The sequence below is a fragment of the Myotis myotis genome, unplaced genomic scaffold (genome assembly GCF_014108235.1).
Source record: "Myotis myotis isolate mMyoMyo1 unplaced genomic scaffold, mMyoMyo1.p scaffold_m19_p_4, whole genome shotgun sequence".
NCBI lineage: Eukaryota > Metazoa > Chordata > Mammalia > Chiroptera > Vespertilionidae > Myotis > Myotis myotis.
The window spans coordinates 126746449-126766551 of NW_023416346.1; the positions used below are offsets into that span (position 1 = coordinate 126746449).

At 40.5% G+C, this 20103-nt stretch overlaps 1 protein-coding gene across 5 annotated transcripts in view; it reads left to right on the forward strand.

Moving 5' to 3' along the window:
* The window catches only part of GPM6B (glycoprotein M6B), a 144314-nt gene that overhangs the window by 98981 nt on the left and 25230 nt on the right, over positions 1-20103 (forward strand). Inside the window, exons 1-2 of one of the 5 annotated variants that reach the window (XM_036305309.1) lie at positions 7560-8015; positions 16020-16139. The exons of 1 other annotated variant lie outside the window; for it this stretch is intronic. In XM_036305309.1, coding sequence (XP_036161202.1) covers positions 7955-8015; positions 16020-16139 — 181 coding nt within the window. In that variant the 5' untranslated portion in view covers positions 7560-7954. Of the gene's footprint in view, positions 1-7559; positions 8016-16019; positions 16140-20103 lie in introns of those variants that run through there. 3 more of the 5 variants (XM_036305311.1, XM_036305312.1, XM_036305314.1) reach the window with 3 other exon arrangements.

Here is a 20103-nt window from a genome sequence, read left to right on the forward strand (position 1 = left end):
ATTCTTTGAGAATAATTCTTTCACTGAAGACCCATTGAGTGGCACCAGCACGGCTTTCTCCTCTGTATCAGCTCCCTTGGCAACTCACCCACTCCCATGATTTTAATTGGCTCCTCTCTGCTGGTAACACTCAAGTCTTCATTTCCAAACTCTGCCTAGGCTGAGTAGCTGCACAGACATGGCCCATATGGCCTCCAAACTTGATCATTTTTCTCACTAACTCTCCTCACCTATTGTGAGTTGAAATGTGTCTCCCAGAAAAATATATTGAAGCCCTAACATCTGGTACCTGTGAATGTGCCCTTAATTGGAAATAGAGTCTTTGTAGATATAAACAAGTTAAGATGAGGCCATACTTAATTAAGATGGCCCTAGTCCAGTATGACTAGTGTCCTCAGAAGAAAAGTCATGGACACACAAGGAACATGATATCTAATGACAGAAGCAAAGGTTGGAATGATGTATCTACAAAACCAAGGGTTGCCAGTAACCACAAGAAGCTGAAAGAGGAAAGGAAGGATGCTCCCCTAGAGCCTTCACAGACAGTATGGTCCTGCTGAAACTTTTATTTGAGGCTTCTATCCTCCAGAACACTGAGAGAATAATTGATGTTTAAAGTCACTCAGTTTGTAGTACTTTGTTATGGAAGCCCTAGAAACTAACACATTGTCTCATCTTCCCAAGTATTTCCTATGGCATTCACCATCCTTATAGGGATCCAATGTGACATCTTGGAATAAACTCCCATCTCAGAATAAACTCTGAAGCTCCTCTCCCTCACCTTGATGCCCAGTTTCTCATTTCTGCCTCAACTGGGTGTAGTGTCTCCACATCTTCCCCAGTTGAGTTTGGTTACCTTGACTCTGGCCTCTCTGGTCTCCTATCCATCCATCAAACCGCTCTCTATAATTTTTACAAAACAGCTCTGCTTATGTCTGCATATTGGAATTACCTGGGGAGGTTTTAAAGTTTTTGTAACCACCACACATCTCTGACTCTCAGGTCCAAATCTCTGGGGTTAGGGCCCAGGCATCAGTATTTTCAGTTTCCCAAATGATTCCAGTGTGCAACCAGGCTTGAGAACCATTGGCCAACAGAATATTGCAATAGCCAGAGGAAACTTAGGGAAGAAAATATAGATTTAACACAGTAGTTCTCAAGTGGAAGTGATATCACCCTCCAGGAGGCACTTGGCAATGTCTGGAGACATTTTTGGTTGTCGGAACTAGGGTGGAGTTACTGGCATCCAGTGAGTAGAGACCAGGGATGCTGCTAAACATCCTACAGTGCACAGGACAGCCCCATACCTAAGAATTATCCAGCCCATATGTAAGTAGTTCTGAGGTTGGACATCACTGGTTTAAGAGATGAGAGAGAAGCAGCAATGCTGCCCTTGACTTTGGGGCTGACAGATGAGGTCCACACCAGTGAGGAAAATGCACACTCTGCCTCATGCCACAGTTTTACCTGGGCTGTGTGTCCATTTGGCAGCCTGGTATGTTGATACTTTTCATGCCACACCTGTTTTCATCATATGAAGCCTTAGCCTGCTCCTGCCAAAAGGATTCTCTTGCTCTCCTTTTAAAATTGAGGTTTAGCGGCATTTTTGCCAGAAGCAAAAGGCCCATCACCCCTCAAGCAGCTTTTCCAAACTCAACAATCACTATTTTGGTGGCTCATGCAGATTCTAATGAGGACGCTGCCTGTTGTTAAGTGAATGGCTGATTAGATTGGAAAGAGATTGGCTAACAGGGGTTTCTGTGTGCTCATCGTTACAGTTCTTGGCTAGTTTCATGACAGTGGCCTGCCTGAGAACCACCTCTACCATTAAAGAGAAACACTAGCCCTAGCTGGTTTTGCTCAGTGGATAGAGTGTCAGCCTGTGGACTGAAGGTTCCTGGATTCAATTCTAGTCAAGGGCACATGCCCAGGTTGCAGGCTTGATCCCCAGTAAGGGATGTGCAGGAGGCAACCAATCAATGATTCTTTCTCATCATTAATGTTTCTCACCCTCTCCTTTCTCCTCTGAAATCAATAAAAATGTATTTTTTTTAAAAAGAGAATCACTAATAATATGGCTTATACTTACAGAGCTTTACCATTTCTAAGAGCTTTTATATACATCATCCAATTTGGTTTGTCATTTTAGCTTTTAGCTTTATGTGGTGTCATTTCCTGGAAAGTATAACAAATATAAAGGCATTATTGAGGAAATACATCAGGAAAGAGAATAAGAATAAGGTATCAAAAAACATAAAAAAAAACAAATTGAATGTAAAATTAAAAATTTCAGTCCTGGCCGAGTAGCTCAGTTGGTTAGAGCATCATCCCAATACACCAAGGTTATAGGTTTGATCCCCAGTCAGGGTACATACAAGAATCACCCAGTAACTGCAAAAGGAAGTGGAACAACAAGTTGATGTTTCTCTATCATCATCATCATCATCATCATCAATTAAAAAAGATATTTCATAATGGTAATGGGAGACAAAGTTTTGCCAAATTGATAGAACTTTGGAAAAATCTAATTATGGAAAAGACCCAATTCTAGACAATCACATTCTAAATTTCTGCCTCTATGCTATATTTCTAGTTTCTGAATTTCTTAATTTGTGCAACATTTTTAATATAGCATGGGTCTTAATATTTTGAATATTCTTGTTACTTTCAGATATTTTCTGCTAGAAGACATCTTTGATTTCAAGTAATGTGATAATAGTAATCACTTAACAATTTCTTTTAAAACACAATTTATTTAAAATTCATTCATTCAAGCAGGTGAGGGATTTTCACACTAGAATTGAAACTGGATGCAATGGGTCGAGGCTGCTTGTCACTACTTGAGCCAAATTAAGCAGAGACAGGGTTGAATCATATGAGCATTTATTCCAATACTGCCGGTAGTATGGGGAGAGCAATTGGTCACCCTGGAAATTCTGCTCTGACCTTGCTCACCAATGGGCTGATTACGTACACATGAGGGAGAAGATAGCTATGTGCAGCTGTGAGCTGCAAGTGTAACATGGAAAGGGCAGGGTAGAGTCTGCAGTTCGGCCTTCAGGAGCTCAAAGTCTGATAACAAGGTGGCTAATCTTCTATGATGTTTGTTACAAACAGCTCAGCCCCTTCCTGGGACTGGAGAATGGTCAGCCTTCCTGAGAAAAACTCCTGGAGGGGGTCAGGGTCCAGGCACAGCAACCAAATCAAAGCGTGTCCTGTCCTTGGTCTGTTCCCAAAAATGTGTTTATTTTCTGAGTAATGAACCCATCAAGGCATCTTATCTTTTTACAGCCTTGTTTCGTCCTCCAGCTTCCTAGGGTCTGTAAGAAAACTTCTCATCTGTAGCTAGTAAGGTGAATGATTATTAGACAACTGTGGCTCTATTCTTATTACGTGCCCTTCCCCACTATCAGAATGTGAAGTGAGGTTGTCTTTGCTTTTGAGGTTGTTACTCTGTGTATTGATTTCCTTTGAGGGCCAAAGAGGAAGGGTTATGCTAGGCATGTGCAAAGACATGTGAATGCCTTTATGCCCCAGAAACATTGTGGAAGGTATAGGTCTCAGGGAAACCCACTGGCCCTGAGTTGCCTGTCTTTGTTGGAGGTGGTCACCATGATGTGTTCCACAAATGCAGTCTTAGCTCCTTACTCAGGAGAGAGATAAAGGAGCTTAAGGAATCTGGAGGGCATGCTGGCTCTTTGGAAATGAGGGAATATCCATCAGCAGGAGGAAAGAAAAAAATCCAGAAAAAAAAGCAGTCAATGCCAAGAATGGTAAACAATGTGAATGGAAAGATGAATGAGGCTCTATCCTCTGGAACTGTGGGACCACTAGAAGGCTCTGCCCCTGGGTACTGAATAGGAGGCTGAACTTTGAGGAAAAAAATGTCCTGTAAAATGTGAAAATTTCAGAGGAATTAGTTTGAAGGAATATGGAAACATCCCTTCTTGGTGATTAATGACTCCCCACTGAGGAGTCATTTGGAGGTGAAAAGAAACCTAAAATATAATTCTAGAAATTTGGAAGGAGTAGACATTTGACAAACTATATTGATAGCTATGTGACTCTGGTAAGTAAATGTAGGTAGGTGATTGTGCAATTCAATGAATTCCCAGTTGACTGAACAATCATAATCATAAAATGTAGATTAGTGACTCAATTTTCAGCATGCATTCGGTGCTTAATGAATCATGGTTGAATGAATGAATCAATGAACAAACTAGTCAGCCAACCAGGATGATGTCCAGAGTGCATACACAGGATTCTCTCACCTTGTTTTTTCAGTTTTTCCTGGAACATTTTTCCCTTTCCTACATATCCCTTCTTTACCCTACCCTACTCTTACCCGCCCTGTTCTTCCTTGCCCGTCCATGCCCTTTCCTATTCTTCCTGTCCCTACCATTCTTTACTTTTCCTACTTAGGTTTCTACCTAACTGCAGTAGCCAAATCAACTCGGAAAAGGTTTTCCCAACTTCACTCTCTCCCCTCCTCTCATCTTCTTTGTTGTGATACCACAGTGCTTGTACCAGGTAGGACCACCCTGGTTTAGGAGGGTCTCCATAGTCTGTGTGTTACATGAAGACAAGCTCTGTCTCTTGTGCATGTCTGTGATTGTTGTAGATATTAGTACTTGAAAGGTTGTTAGTACTTGGAAGGTTATTCTGTGCAAGTTTACTAAATTGGCTGGAATTCTACAGAAGACATGTGAATATATACGTTGAACCGTATGAAACTACTGTTCTTAGTATTAGCAGTTTTGTATGGTTCAATGTAATACATCTATTTTATGTTAATATTTTTTTATTTCTGTTTAGAACTATTCTTTTTAAATATATTTTATGGATTTTTTACAGAGAGGAAGGGAGAGGGAGAGAGAGTTAGAAACAACGATGAGAGAGAAACATCGATCAGCTGCCTCTTGCACACTCCCTACTGGGGATGTGCCCGCAGCAAAGGTACATGCCCTTGACCGGAATCGAACCTGGGACCTTCAGTCCACAGGCTGACGCTCTATCCACTGAGCCAAACTGGTTAGGGCTGTTTAGAACTATTCTTAGCTTTAGTCAGATTGCCTTAATGCATGGGGCTCAATAAGTTATTTTCAGTTCTTTAAGACATTTCCCATCCTACTCATTCTATGTATCTATTCTGGCCCCAAGTGGGTGCATACCTAAGAAATGTTATAAATATCTACTCTTATTTCTTGCTAGTAACAATGTATCTATTATTATTTTTCTGATTCAGATGATGTATTATAAATATCCAGGAGGTTTTTGAGGCTGTGTATAAAGTTACAATGGTAACTTTTAGAATTGTCATACATTATTGGCCTAATGAAAAGAAAAATGATCAAGTTATGAATAAGGCAAAACTGATACATTTAAAGGTGCATGGTACATTAAATGATACAAAAATGATACATGGAGTTTTTCAGGGTGGAAGTAGATAAAGGTATCAACTGGGGAATTTGTAAACATTTTGTCCCTGAGTTTGATTTCCATGACTGTGCTACAGAACTAGAGTTGCCCTTAAATTTGGAATGTCTTCCATATTCTGTCTTCCCACTTTTACCTACATTTTAAAACAATATTCTTAAGTCATAGCCAAAGAATCATTCTATTCTGCAGTTCTATAATTGAATGATTTTGCTAGATACTTTAAAGGTAAAAGCCAATAATATAGCTCATCACAACTGTCCCCTTTTGTGCTGAATTGAATTTTGTTTTGGTTTTAATTTTTGCTTGAACTGCTGAGGGAGAATAAACCTGTCACAGAGCAACAATTACCATCTCTCTGTCTGAATGCACCTACAAAGTCTTTGCAAAAATGCTTAAGACCATCCTGTTTGGACACATCATCCTCATCAGGTTTTCCCATGGAGGTAGTTCATCACAAATGAATCTGGTTTGTTTGTTTTTGTCTCTTCTAATTTTTTCATCTCAAAGACATTTTATTGAATTTATTGGGATGGCATTAGCTAGCATAATTACATAGGTTTCAGGTGTACAATTTTATAATACATCATCTGTATATTGTATTGTGTGTTCACCCCTGTGTTCAATGTAGCATGGTTTACAATAGCCAAAATTTGGAAGCAGCCCAAGTGGCCGTCAGTAGATGACGGGATAAAAAAGCTGTGGTGCATTTATGCAATGAATCTCCTTGTGAAAGTCTGAAATTTTAGACTGCCATGCTTGTCAATCCCCTCACCATGAGACATTGTCTGGGGCCATCATTTAAGGAAATAGCTGATTGTGGGCGTGGTCTTCTAAGACAATGGTTACAGTGAAAAATGAGACGTAAAATGAAAAGAAAATGTTGAAACAGGCTAAACTGGTTTTCAAAATCTTTTTCGGTTTAACGGGTCCTTCGGTATTGAATGCAGAAGGCTTTGCGGATTATCCAGATCTAATGTGTTAAAAGATCAGGTTGTTAGAGGATTTTGATGCAGGATCTTATACATTTTTTTAAGTGTTGAGCAAGAAACCCTTAAAATTTGGGAGAGATTTTTTTTGGAGAGAGTGGTCTCTAATTTGACTTTATGTTTGTTTTTAAGATGGGTACTCACCCCAGCCAACTACCAGACTCTGTTCTTAATTGGAACCCTTTGTCCTGCGGTTATCAGCATCCATCCCTGTATTTGACTTGAGTTTCTATAAACTTTTTGATAGGAAAATGAAATTAAGTGCTTAAAGCATGGTGCAGAAATCAGTGATGCTTGGAAACATGTGGCTCAACCATGATAATAAGGCTTCTATGCTTGGATGGGAATGTGAGAACGCTGGTGCACTGGTACCTGGGTATGCAAGGAGGCATGTGAAAGCAGCAATCAAAATCATTATTGGTACAATAGCTTTTATGCTGAACATTTTGAATGCTCTTGAAACTACCCTTTCATTTTGAGCCAGGGGTTGTAATGAAGAAAGCTCCGTATAGAAATAACCACGTGCAATAAGAAAAACACTCTCCTGATTTTCATTCCAAGAAGCCACCAAAATGTCGGCTAGATATACTCACAGCATATTATGATTATTTTAAAATAAGGACAGGTATCTCTTTTAATTGGGCTTGAGCTAACGTTTTTGTTTCCATCACATATGTTAGTTAGAGGCCAGGAAATAGGTACTAATACTAAACTGCTACACTGCTATTATTATGCCCATGATGTTTGGGTTATCTTCCTTCTTATGTACTTTTCATATATACATATATATGGATGAGCGGGGAAAAGCGTTTTTGGTGGATATATATATCTATGTGAAGATTGTGTAAAAGGCAAATTTGAAAGAAAGCAAATAAAATAGAGACCCTGGGCAAGTCCTTTGACTATATTCTGCCAGGGCCAGGGGTACATGAAATAAAACCAATTATGATGCCCCACGGGGTCCCACGGAAAAGAAGGCATTTGCTTCCGGAAGACGTGCATTCTCCTGAGAGAACATACTTCATGGTCAGCCAGCTGAGTCACGTGGTAGGAGGGGGCTCTTTTCTTCTCCACATGCCCTCCTCTGATGTCAGGAATCACGAATCTCTTCTCTCCTGGGAGAATTCATTAGCATTCATTGGGCGCAGTTGGCAAGGAGAAAGAAGGGCTCGGCGGGTAGGAGAGCAGGGAGGAAGGGGCCCGGTGGGGAGCGGTCCCGCCCCCCCTCAGAGCCGCATTGAGATCGGAGGCACAATCGGACACAGAATAGCTGTTTTATAACTGGGATCCTTGGTGACGTATGGCTGCCGGCTCCTTGGCAGCTGTCTTTATGGACCAGTAGGCAGAGGGAAATTGACGCTGAAGAGACTTTTGCATCTTGGAAGGGACTGTAATCTACTGTAGTGAAGAACAGAACCGCTCAATCACGCGAGTGTAAATAAGAGACGGAGGGGAGTCCAAAGAAAAGGAAGAGGAGGGGAAAAGTGTGTGTTGGGGGGAGCGGGGGAAAAGCATTTTTGGTGGATGGTATGAAGCCAGCCATGGAAACTGCGGCGGAGGAAAATACTGAACAAAGCCAAGAGAGAAAAGGTACCCGGCGTTGACAATAGCCTGTTTAGAGCTTTTCACTGGGGGTGCTTAAAGGGGGGGTCGCCCGGTTTGTGTCTCTTGTAAAATAGCTCAGAAGCAATCCCTACCGCCCGGTCTTGCTTTTGGGCGTTTTCCCCCCTTGATGTTAAATTAATAGAGCAGCCTTTCTGCAATCCGTTCCTGTTCCAAATCTTCCTAGCGAACGTGGTATTTCATAGAAGGGCGGCAGCAGCTTGTCACCTTGAGCTGGATTGGGGGAAACTCTCTTTTTGAATTAACGGAATGTCATAACTTAGGTTCTGTGTTCTGCATGTTACGGTCCAGGGACATGGGATGCTTTGTTTGCTGCTCAAGCCCAAGAGGAACTGGAGGGGCATGCATCTTAAATGCGTTTGGGTTCCACTCATGCTGTAATGATTTGGACATTCTCTCATGTTCTTATTGAATATGATTGCTGTTTCCATGTATGGGGCCCTGGCTATGACATGTAATAGCCATTTAAGTTGGAGCCTAGTGCTGATGGGAGAGGAGTGGGTTCTGTTATCCATGACTTGGAGATTTCGGGGAGGAAATTGATAACGGTCCTGTTCCTGAAAGGGAATCTTAGATCATATCACAATTTGACATATGGAATGGTGGGGTTTTCGGCGGGGGTTGGGGGGGGGGGAGAAGTGTTTTGTGGTACGAAAGTGGCAGAAAATAGAAGCTAAAATTAATCTTTGCCCAAGGAATGACTGATGGCAAGTGTGTGATAGCCATAGCGTCAGCTCAGCTGCTGTCAGTCCAGGCATCTCCCCTGCGTGGTGACTTGTCTCCCTCCCCCAAAGTTATGGCCCGGACCGGATTCTGTAGCCGCAGTGGCTCCAGCATCAAAAGCCACCGCGCAAAGGAAGGTTATTTCTCACGGCCCTGCCGTCCACTGACAGTCACTAAGCGGGAGTCATTCCCCGGGATGGAGGCTTTACTATGACTATGTAGGTCGAACTGTGAGATTGCTGATAGTCAACCATTTTACATGACAGGAGCGGCAGTTGCATGGCTTTGGCTTCACAGCACGCCTGGGTTGAGGCTGCGTGTTCTTACATGGGATTTCTTCTGTGCGCAGTACTTGGATGACATTGCATCCTCCAGAGAGCAATTTCATGTTTTAAATTAATTCTTTTCGAAGTGTGATAGAATACACACAGAGAAAAATGGACATTTGAACCATTTTAAGTGTATAATTCAGTGGCATTAAGTAGAATTAAGTGGCAGTAGCACTTCCATTTTAAAATGGGTAGTTTACTTCAATCCTTGCATCAAACCTACCACCCACCCACCCTACCCCCCCCCAAAAAAACAACAGCCCAAAGTCCCCCACAACCCTGCCCTTTCTTGTTCGTATAGATCTTATATGTACATGAATGAGCAAATAGCAACAGGAGAATTTATGACGCTGAGGAACTGAGATGACAGTTTAAAGATTCATATCCATGATGTTCAGAGATGAAGTTTGGGGATGTAATGAGTAACATAGCATTGTTGTGAGGAAGCCTACCCCAGTTGATAGCAGGTTTTCCCTAAAGCAGATGACTCTGTTTAGCACACACTTTTTATTAATAGGGTGTCTGCCAGTGGCAGATAAAACCATTTCGGTCTCCGCAAAAACATACCTTTCATTTTTCTCTCCAAAAGCAAGCAAGGGGCATAGAAGCAATATGAAATCCTCACTTCACAATCGTGTATCTCATCATCATTTAGTCTTGTGGAACACTGTTATTTTATGTCAATTAAATATTATTTAATACCAAATCCACAGGCTGCCACTACATCCATTGACCATCTGTGTATGAAATCTCAGTAGCTATGCTTTTGGAGATAAAATGAGAAGCCAAAGTTAATTCCTGGAGGAACTTTAAAAATTACCGAAATTGATAAACACTAGCTATTTGTTAAGGAATTAAAAAATGCCATGTTAACACAAGCTCTGACCATATATAGAGTACATGCTGCAGTAAGAATACGGGCCAGGGAGTGTATTTCCACTGCAGCCACGGGGTTGCGATCGCTCTCTATGTGACCCACCTACCATAAATGTTGGTCTGGAGGGTGGCTTCTCTCCTAATCTTCATTTAGGCAAGTTCATAACTGCACAAGTCAAAACTCACACAGGTATCATCTTTGTAGTGTCCCCAGTCTGCTCGCCATTGTCATTCAAGGCACAAAACGAGAATCACACGTTTGTGTGTGTTTATCACGCCAGCATTTCTTCAGATTTCATGTTCAATTTCGAAAATAAATGTTTGCTGCATTGAAATTAGCACTTAAAAACTTGACACAGTTAGAGAATGTATTAGATAATTCTTGAGCTGGTGGAGCTGTTCTTTACAAAAAACAAAAAACTTTCAACGAGGGATTTAATTTACCAAATTTAACCCTGTATATTTTGTCACTTCCCACAGGTTTTTATGCACATATATTTTGCCCCTCTGTTTCTTCCTTCTTTTTTTTAATAGTTAGCACTAGAGGCGATATCTGTCTCTTAATTTGGGGTTTATTGCCCAGTGGTTATTACCCAGTAGTTTCTGAATTAATGGCTTTGGGTAATTATTACAATGTTTATTAAGAACATAAATTAAATTTAGCTTTATAAATGGACCTCCGTTTTTCTAGTTGGTGTCACTTCCTGGGAGTTTTGGCAGGACAAAGAGAGCTGTTTCTTTAAACTAAATCAACATTAATTTGTTCCTATTTTTTTAAAAAAAAATAATAATCCAAGTCTTTTAAAAAGAGAAAGCAAATGTGTTTTGGAAGCAGTCTCATAGCTTTTGTCAGAGAACACTACTCAACCATCAAAATTCACAATAAGTATTTAGTAGTTACTCAGGAATTCTCTAAGGAAAGCAAGCAGGTTTTCTCAGATGTAAGCAATGCCAAATTACTACAAATGGCAGTTTTCAAATTGGAAGCATTAAATTAAATCAAAATGTGAGCATTGAGTAAGCAGATTCACTGAAATGGAATAAGTGAAGGAAATGAATGAGAATCAAAGAAAATAGATTATGAGACTTAATAATAAAAAATGGAGAGTTAGGTTTCTATTTATTTCTGTAGAGCTTTACTTGATGGCAATTCATTTGTGGAAACCAATGCATCTGGAATTGCTGGGAGTACTGAATCACAGGGTAGAAAAACAATTGAATCAATTGCTCTATTGCGTGAAAAAAATCTAAGTATCTGTGATGAAAATTATTTTTATTACATGTAGGAAATTGCGAGCTCCTAAAGCAATTATAGTCAGACTAGTTAAGCTCCTATGAATCATTGCTGAAATAAATTCCAGAATTCCAGGCTTCAAATTAAGTTCCTAACCACATAGGAAGGAAAATGTAGTAAATTGGAAATAATGTATAATTTAAAATAAATTACAGGACATAGTCACAATAAGAAATGAATTGAAATTGTTGACTTGATTAAAAACTTAACACATCTATTTAAATCTTTTAATCAAATAGATAAAAAATTAGATTCTGTTTCTTTCTTTCCTTTTTTTAATTTTATTTTGCAAAACGTGTGCACTTTTGGACCCTATCTTTTTTTTGTTTAGGAAGAAAATCACTCCTCTAGAATATATGACCTGCATGTTTAAAACCCATTGTGACACATTGAACATGTTACACTATTTCTGGTATTCTATGAATTATTTCATTTTAAGATTTTTATTGATGTTCTCTAACTTAATTTTATGAATATGGTATAGAGAATGTTTTAGATGCAATTTTTCCTTATAAGAATCTGCTAAGGAGGACATTTGAAGAGAGGGTGTCTGGGGGATAGGCTGTAGAGAAAAGCGTGGCCGGCCAGATGGTGCTGGACATATGTGGTAGGTATGATACAGCTTGCTTTCATCTTATTTTTTAAGAAATCTTAAGTGTGGAGATCTCAATGAGCCATTTGGTGCATCTCCTACTTTTATGTTATTATTGCCATTAGCATACTTTTCAAGGCTGGGTCTTGCTATTTCATTAGACAAAGAATTCTGACCCAATTCTGCAAATTTAGATTTGCCTACCTTAAAACTGAGTGGAAATCTTGAATTCAAACTGTAACACTAAAAATTATATTTCTCTGTTATTTGGAAGTAGAGGTCAATTTAGAGTAAATAATTTTAACAACATGGCTTACTAGCCTTCATGTATCCAGGAGCATGTGAAATAGCCAGTTATCCTCATGACAAAAATTTCCCCTCTCTGGGACTGGTAATGAATTGGATTATTCTAAAGACACTCTTGCTTTTCTCTCCTTGGCACCAAATGTACATCCACATGAAATGGTTGGCCAGGAACAGGGTGGCTATGGGAGAGAGGAAGACTACCCCAGTTCACAAACGTACCTGGTTGTTCCTTCACTCATTTGATTATTTATTCATTTAATAATGTTCTACTTTGAACCATTATCCTTCCTCTGACCTCTTAGCTCATGTCATAGGAGTAGAAGGACCCTAACTCATTTTAAGGACTAATATGTGTAGTTTAATCTTGAGTTTGACCATAATTTTGCTGATCAATGGCAGAGTAAATAGCAGACAACAATGCCAGAGATAATTTTGATCCTTAGCCATCCCAGTGGTATATCTCTTCAGAGAACATGTAACAAGAGAAAATAATTTCCTATTTTGAAGGCTGATTTGATTAATTGCATTAACTTCTTTATATATTCCAGCTTTACTAGCTATATTCAAACCAAGGATCAGCACACCTCATCTATAAAGGGCTAGAGAGTCAATATTTTAGGCTTTGAGAGCCATAAAGTCTCTGTTGTAACTACTCAAGTCTACCATTGTAGCCATCGATAGTATCTAAACAAATAGGTGTGGCCATGTTCCAATAAAACTTCATTTACAAAAGCAGGTGGCCATCGTTCATGACCTTAGCTATATTCTGTAGTGTGGTGATGGCTTTCCTTTCATATTTTAAATAATAGCTAAAAATGAAGGATGATAGATACAGCTTTCAAAGACCTTGCCCAGTGAATGTGGTCTTTCTGGGAAGCTCAGTCTTTGTCACTCAGTTGCTTGCAGTGATAATTTCCTAGATGCCAGAAAGTTTGGCGGTCTGCAGCAGTTACTCAGCCTTGTCACTAACTCACGTTAAGTAAATTTTAAAAAGTGTACAAGGCATCGTTTTGTTATACTTTCCTCAACTTCCCATTGTTTGTTTCATACCCACCTTTGGTGATGACCAAGTACCGTAGTGTCTATGGCCATCAGTCACCACCACTCACCTCAGCCCCAACCATAAATAGTATCTCAGATGTCACAGCCTTTTGTGCTTCTTCAAGAATATAGATTGGTCTCCTCCCCATCTCTCTCTCCTACTCTCTTAGGGGAACATTTGCAGTCTTCTCTCTGTAAGGCAGGACCCCGGGCGTACATATCTTCTCATTTCTTGCCAGTTGCCCAGAATTAACATATTAATATACCATTCAAGCTGCAGCTTTTCCTTGCAATCATGTGACTCCCTTCTGAGTGTTGGGACCTTGTCCTTTTAAACAAAATGTATGTGGGGTTCTTTGAAATTTTATAAATAATTTTATATTTAATGTCTTTAAGTTTGGCTCAAACACATGAAATAGACATAACTTTCTTTTCTTTCGTATCTTAAGATTCACTATTATAAAAGGCCTTCCCAGAAGTAATGGAAAACCTCCATCCACTTGCCACTTCCACCCCCACATCTGCTGGAGCAGTATTATTTTTATGCTAAATTAAGCATCTCAGGCATGGCTGCCATGTTGTTCCCAGCAAACACATTAGTGTAGGGCAGTCCATGTTTTTCACTGTCATTGCCTGGCCAACTGTGCCTGATTGCCCAAATGTCTGGAGACACCCCCACCCTGTGAGGAGATGAGAACAGAGAATAGATGTATCCCATGTAGAGAGTGCTTGAATTGCATGGTCTGGCCTGGGTGAGATCAGTGTGCAGGGGGACCTGGGGGTCCACTTCTTGGCCCACAGGCTCTCAGGGAGCTCCTTTACATTCAACCAAATATTTATTCAGCACACTTTCGGGGGGCACCTACTGTGTATTGGGCATAGAGAGAGAAATGTTTTTAAAGGACAATGAAATTTCTCAGATCAAATGTGATAGAGCTACATGGAATCCTCTTGCTTGAGGTCAATATGGAGAGCTCACAGCCACTTTACCAAGAGTAAATCATGTCATAGCAGGAGGCGACTGGACCCTCTTCTGGTTTCTTCCACCAGCCCCACTGAGTCATTTTGCTTTCAGAAAATGTAGCACAACCCATGTCTAAGAGAGAATCTTGTGAATAGTAAAGCAAAAATCTAAATCCAGGGAAGGGTGAGAGTTAAGAAGATTTAAGAACCCTGACATAACCTCAGAAGCTTGGGATCTGAAACATTTTTTTAGGAGGCACAGAAGCATAGCTCACCTCCAGAGGGTCTGCAGAAAAACTCTTGTTAAGCTAACCACTGCTTCAGCAAAAGAGTAGAAAATGGAGTAAAAATGCCCGGGCTCATACCTGGGCTCCTCCACCCTTGCTGCATGGTTGTGGGCAAGTGACTTGCCTTCTTATTAATCTTGGTTTCTTCATTTGTAAAGATAGAAGAAGAATAACAGTACCTGTTTCATTGGGTGCTTGTGACAGATGAGGTATTGGCTGCAATATGCTTTGCATGGTGACCAGCGCACCACAAGCACTCTGTAACTTACGCAGCTGGCACCATCGTGGACAACAAAAACAGCCAAACACTTTCAATGTGCAGTTCTGGTTGTCCTAGCATCTTTCCTTTCTTTTCAATGTCTTTAAGTCTTTAGAAGACATTTTACTTTAACCTGAAGCCAAAGAAGGCTTTCTCTAAAACATCACCTGGAAAAGTATGTGTCCACTCCCAGTGGGAAATCCCTGAGAGTTTTCAAAGATCAAAGTTGGGATTTTATAAAGTCTTTGTGAGGTTTGAAGTGCACCTGGTCAGGGCGTGTGCTGTGTTGCCTCGCAATGTGGTTGTTTCCTTGGTTCTTAGGTGCCAAATGGGGCGTTATAGCCTGATCTTCTGATGGAATAATTCTCTATATCAATGCTAGAATTATATTTTTTATCCTGGAATATTTGTGGCACCCCAGAGGACATAACCTCTTATTGGGTTTTATGGGATTCCCAAACATAAACTGGCATGCTGACCTTATGTTTTCTTAGGGATTTCAAGATTGTAATTTAACTAATAGTTACCAGCAGCTGACTCTGGGTCAGGCAAATTAGTAAATGTTTTTCTCTCCAATCCTAAGAAGTAGGAATTATAGTTATATTACCAAATAGGGACCCGAGTCTTCAGGAGACCAGTTGTCACCGTGTGTGTGAGTAAACAGTAGTCCAAACTCAGCAGCCCTTGGTCTATAAAACACTGGGAGATCACTGAGTCAGGGTTTAATCCAGAACATTCTAGGCTCTGAAGTACTGAGTTTAAGATGAGGTGACAGAGAATGTTGCAGATGTCAGTAGGAGGACGGGAGTTTCATCCAAGATTCAGCAGAGCATGGGGTTCTTTGCCAGATTTTCAAGGCTGGGACTGGGTACCATTATGGAAAGTGAGCCTGTAGTCACCTCTGCTTTTGCAGCTGCAATAATTATGATAGTCTGTGGGTCTGAAAGAGAAATAAACAGAGAGAAAAATATTATTGTGGGAAGCCAGATTTTTACTATAAATAGTGTCTGCCCAAAATGAGCATTCTAAGGGGTGGGGTGGGAGAAATGGATTAAATAAGAAAAGAAAAAACAATTTGGGTGATTTTGGAAAACTTAAATTGAAAAACAGAGGAACAAATTCCAACATTCTCAATTTATCATGCTGAGTTGATAAGATGGTATTGAAAGATTGCATTCCAATTGCATATTTTTAAACTCCTCCTTTCCTTGAACTATATGGTAAAAGAATTACTTAAAATGCTGATATAGAATCTTTGCTGGAGATAGAGACACTGACTCTTTGCCACCTGAAATTGGCAGTGAACAGCAGAGCTGAAATGGAAATTGGCAGGTACCACTGGATGTACCCAGGCTCAAAGAACCACCAGTACCGTCCCGTGCCAACCCTGGGGGACAGGGCTAGCCCCTTGAGCAGTCCAGGTAAATACAGCCTTGGGGTGAATTCTAATAGCAAGTCAACTGTTATCGTTAATATTATTTGTAATGGTTCTTTCCAATTGGTGATATTTTATGTTTTTGCTTGATGCATTCATTTGTTCACAGGGGCATGGGTGGAATTGACCCTTTAAAAAAGTTGATCATCTTCCTTTTTCTCTTCTTCTCTCCATTCCACTCCATCTTTCGCCTCTTTCTTCTCCCTCCTCCCCCTTTCCTCACACTCACCTCTTCTTCTCAAAGGGAGTAGTATACAATGAGCTACACCTTAGGGCTAACCACAAAATTTCCAATGTCTGAACTGATAATTGGGGGGGAGGTGTCACCCATGTCCACCTTAGGACCAAAAACTAGGCCAGGACAGTCAAGGAGCCTTGGCTCTAAGGGTACTGTGAGTATCCCCAGATTTATTCCTGGCCCCACTGCTGTGTACCACTCTGATTTAACGTTAGCCATTGCCTTTGAGATGGGAAAGTCAAAGCACATGGAGTGGGGATGGGATAACTGTACCCGATCCCGTCAGGTAGGTCCAGTTTCTGGTTTCCTTGCTCATGAGGAACTCTGGTCCCTCAGAACCGCTAGGCGCTGGGCCTGGATGAAATGTGAAATGTGTGGGGGACTAAAAAGGGGGAAAATGCTGAGTAATATGAACATCCACCCACCACATTCCCAAAGTCTACTCGCGTCTTAATACTCAGCTCAATTAGCTAAAATTCAGTGATTTCAAGTTACTTAAAATGTGACTATAAAGGGATGGTACTGGGTCAAATAAACAATTGGTTTGAAGTTTTGCTATAATTTTGCATAAACCCATAGAATCATTTTTCCTAGTTTCTTACTTTTTCAGGAATGCCTCAGAAGTACCTGAGATACGATGTAACATACCTATTGAATTCCAAAGTCACAACGCCTGCAATTATTTTATAAAACTTTTTATTTTTATTTTAAAACCTAAATTGGAGCTTCAGGTTAATTAACATGAAATCTGACTTGGGATTTAGCTCTACATTTGGGGTTATGGATTCCTTCATTTGACATGGGGCTTTTAGACGCCAGCTCTCTGTGTACCTGAGCAGTGCTGGTTAGAAAAGGTGAGCAAGAAGGGATATCACACATTTGTTCTCAGAGGTCCTTTAAAGAATGGAGGGTTATGGAATATTTTTTAAAATTGCCATTAGACATGATATATCCATGCAATTAAAGAATACTCTTCAGCAATTAAAAGGAATGAATTACTGGCACATACTAGTACTGCAACATGGATGAATCTCAAAAATCATTTTGCTGAGTAAAAGAAGTCAGTCGCAAGAAACCAAATATTGTATGATTCCATTTATATGAAATTTCTAGAATTGACAAATCCATAGAGACAGAAAGTGTTTGCCACAGGCTGAGGGAAGAGTGATGAGGAGTGACTACTAAGGGGTACAAGGGATATTTTTTAGAATGATGGAAATGTTTTAAAATTAGATTGTGGTGATGGTTACATAACTGTAAATTTACTCAAAACCATTGAATTGTACACTTAAGACAGGTGAATTTTAAATGTAAGCTATATTTCATTAAAGCTGTTTTTAACACACACACCCCCAAGCACCATTAAATGTGCACAGTTCACCCTAACCGGTTTGGCTCAGTGGATAGAGTGTCAGCCTGAGGACTGAAGGGTCCCAGGTTCAATTCTGGTCAAGGGCATGTACCTTGGTTGTGGGCACATCCCCAGTGGGGGGTGTGCAGGAGGCAGCTGATCGATTTTTCTCTCTCATTGGTGTCTCTAACTCTTTATCCCTCTCCCTTCCTCTCTGTAAAAAAAATCAATAAAATATATTTTAAAATGTGCACAGTTCAATAGCATAGAGTGAGAAGAAGGGTATTAGTTAACATAACAAGAAGGTCCCTAAGTTATCAGAAAGTTCTTCATTTTAAGAATGTGTTGGAAGACACCAGGCTAGTTGGAAATCAAGAAAAATAAAAATAAAAAAAATCTTCCTGGATTGTGTGGTAAAGAGTAAACATCAGTATCTTATTAGAGGAAAGCCCTCTAGCAATTGCTCTTGACAAGTTTTGTCCACTGGTTGAACAGTTTCCTGTAAGAACACTGGAAAAATACATGCTTCTGATCCTACAACCAAACACCAGAACACGGGCATTCTAAGCAGCAGTGGCCACTGAGGAGAAAAACACAAGGCTCGATCCAATTTCTTTTCTGAAACCTTTGGGGCCAGACTTATTCCAGAATTCAGAAGAGTTTGGGTTTTTGAAAAGTAACATGGCACGTACAGCACGTGCTACATGACATCACCAGCGAAGACTGGGTGCTCCCACAAATCAAACACATTAATCTTTGTAGAGAGCCTACATAGCATAAAGGAAGCCTATAAACAGCCTCTGGCCCAATCACACTGGGTTTTGCCTTCAAATAAGTTTAGATCAGAACAGGTTTTGTTGCCAGCTGAACTATACCAAGAAAGAAAGGAATAATCCTTGGTTTTAGAGTTTTTAGACTTCTGGAATGGTATGCTGAGAAACTGTAGAACTCAGTATCAGGTTGCTGGTGATATTTCATGTGAGAATTCCATGAGCAAGCAGGTTATTGTCTGAAGGGGAGAAATAAAATCACTGAACTTGATTTATAGAATCATCTTCCGAGATCCTGAAACGATCTCTACCCACACATAGTTTTAACTTTTTCTGTGCAGTGACTGAAATCAGGACCATTTGTGTCTGAAACCAGCCACAGAGACCTTGCATGTAGGAGAGAGAGTATAAAGAATATAATGCAGTCCTAGCTGGTTTGGCTCAGTGGATAGAGCGTCAGCCTGTGGGCAGAAGGGTCCTGGCTTTGATTCTGGTCAAGGGCATGTACCTTGGTTGCAGGCTCCTCCCCGGGCCATGCCCTGGTCAGGGCTTATGCAGGAGGCAACCAATCAATGTGTCTCTCTCACATCGATGTTTCTCTCTGTCTTTTCCTCTCTCTTCCACTCTCCCTACAAATCAATGGAAAAATATCCTCGGGTGAGGATTAACAACAACAACAAAACAAATTAAAAAAGAGTATAGTGCAGGCTCCGGAGTGAGGGGACTGAACCCAGCCATGTCTTCGCCTTCCCAGTTGCTTGGAGATTTTGTTGGCTTCTAAATCGATGCAGTTGCCATTCTGTACTTAGATTCCAAACCAGATGGTGTGAGAGAAAAAAATAGAGAGAGTTCCATATGGCTCTTGTGTCTTTTTTTTTTTCTTCAGAGTTCTCCATTTCTTTCGAGTGGGGGAGGGGAAGAAGAGGCTTTGATACAAGCTGACCAGAAGATCTTTGCCAAAGGAAAATGCCTCTCCCACCTGTGCAGTTATTATAGTCAAGACCACCTCCCTCCAAACCCCAACTTCCTTATTCCCCTTTGGAAAAGTCCAGTAGCTCCAGTTTCCTTTGCCTGATATTTTCATGTGTGTGTTGTTGTTTTTGGTGTAACTTCCCAGTAGAATTACATTTTTTAGGACTTGGATAGTTAATCCTTCACCATCTGTTGCTTTTTTCTTATTTTTTCATTTTTTTAACTTTTTTTACTCAGGTAATCCATCTTCTCTAGGCCTCCGGGGAATCAAAGGATGGATGGCCACATAGGCAACCCTGTGTGATGCTGCCTTAGGGGCCCAGGCCTGAGATGGCCATCTGAGATGGTAGCATTGGTAATAAAAGGAATAGTTAATGGACACCTGTGGGGAATACCTCAAGCTACTGTAGATTGTGTTACACAGGCTTCCGAGTATAGCATCAGAGAATTTAGATCCTCTGTTCCAAGTGTGGTCTTTGGTCCAGCAGAATTGGCATCACCTAGAATTTTATTACCAAGGCAGAGTCTCAGGCCCTGCTCCCATCCTGCAGAATCAGAATCTGCATTTCAACAGGATTTCCTATGAACATTACCATTTGAGACACACTAATTTAGAGGA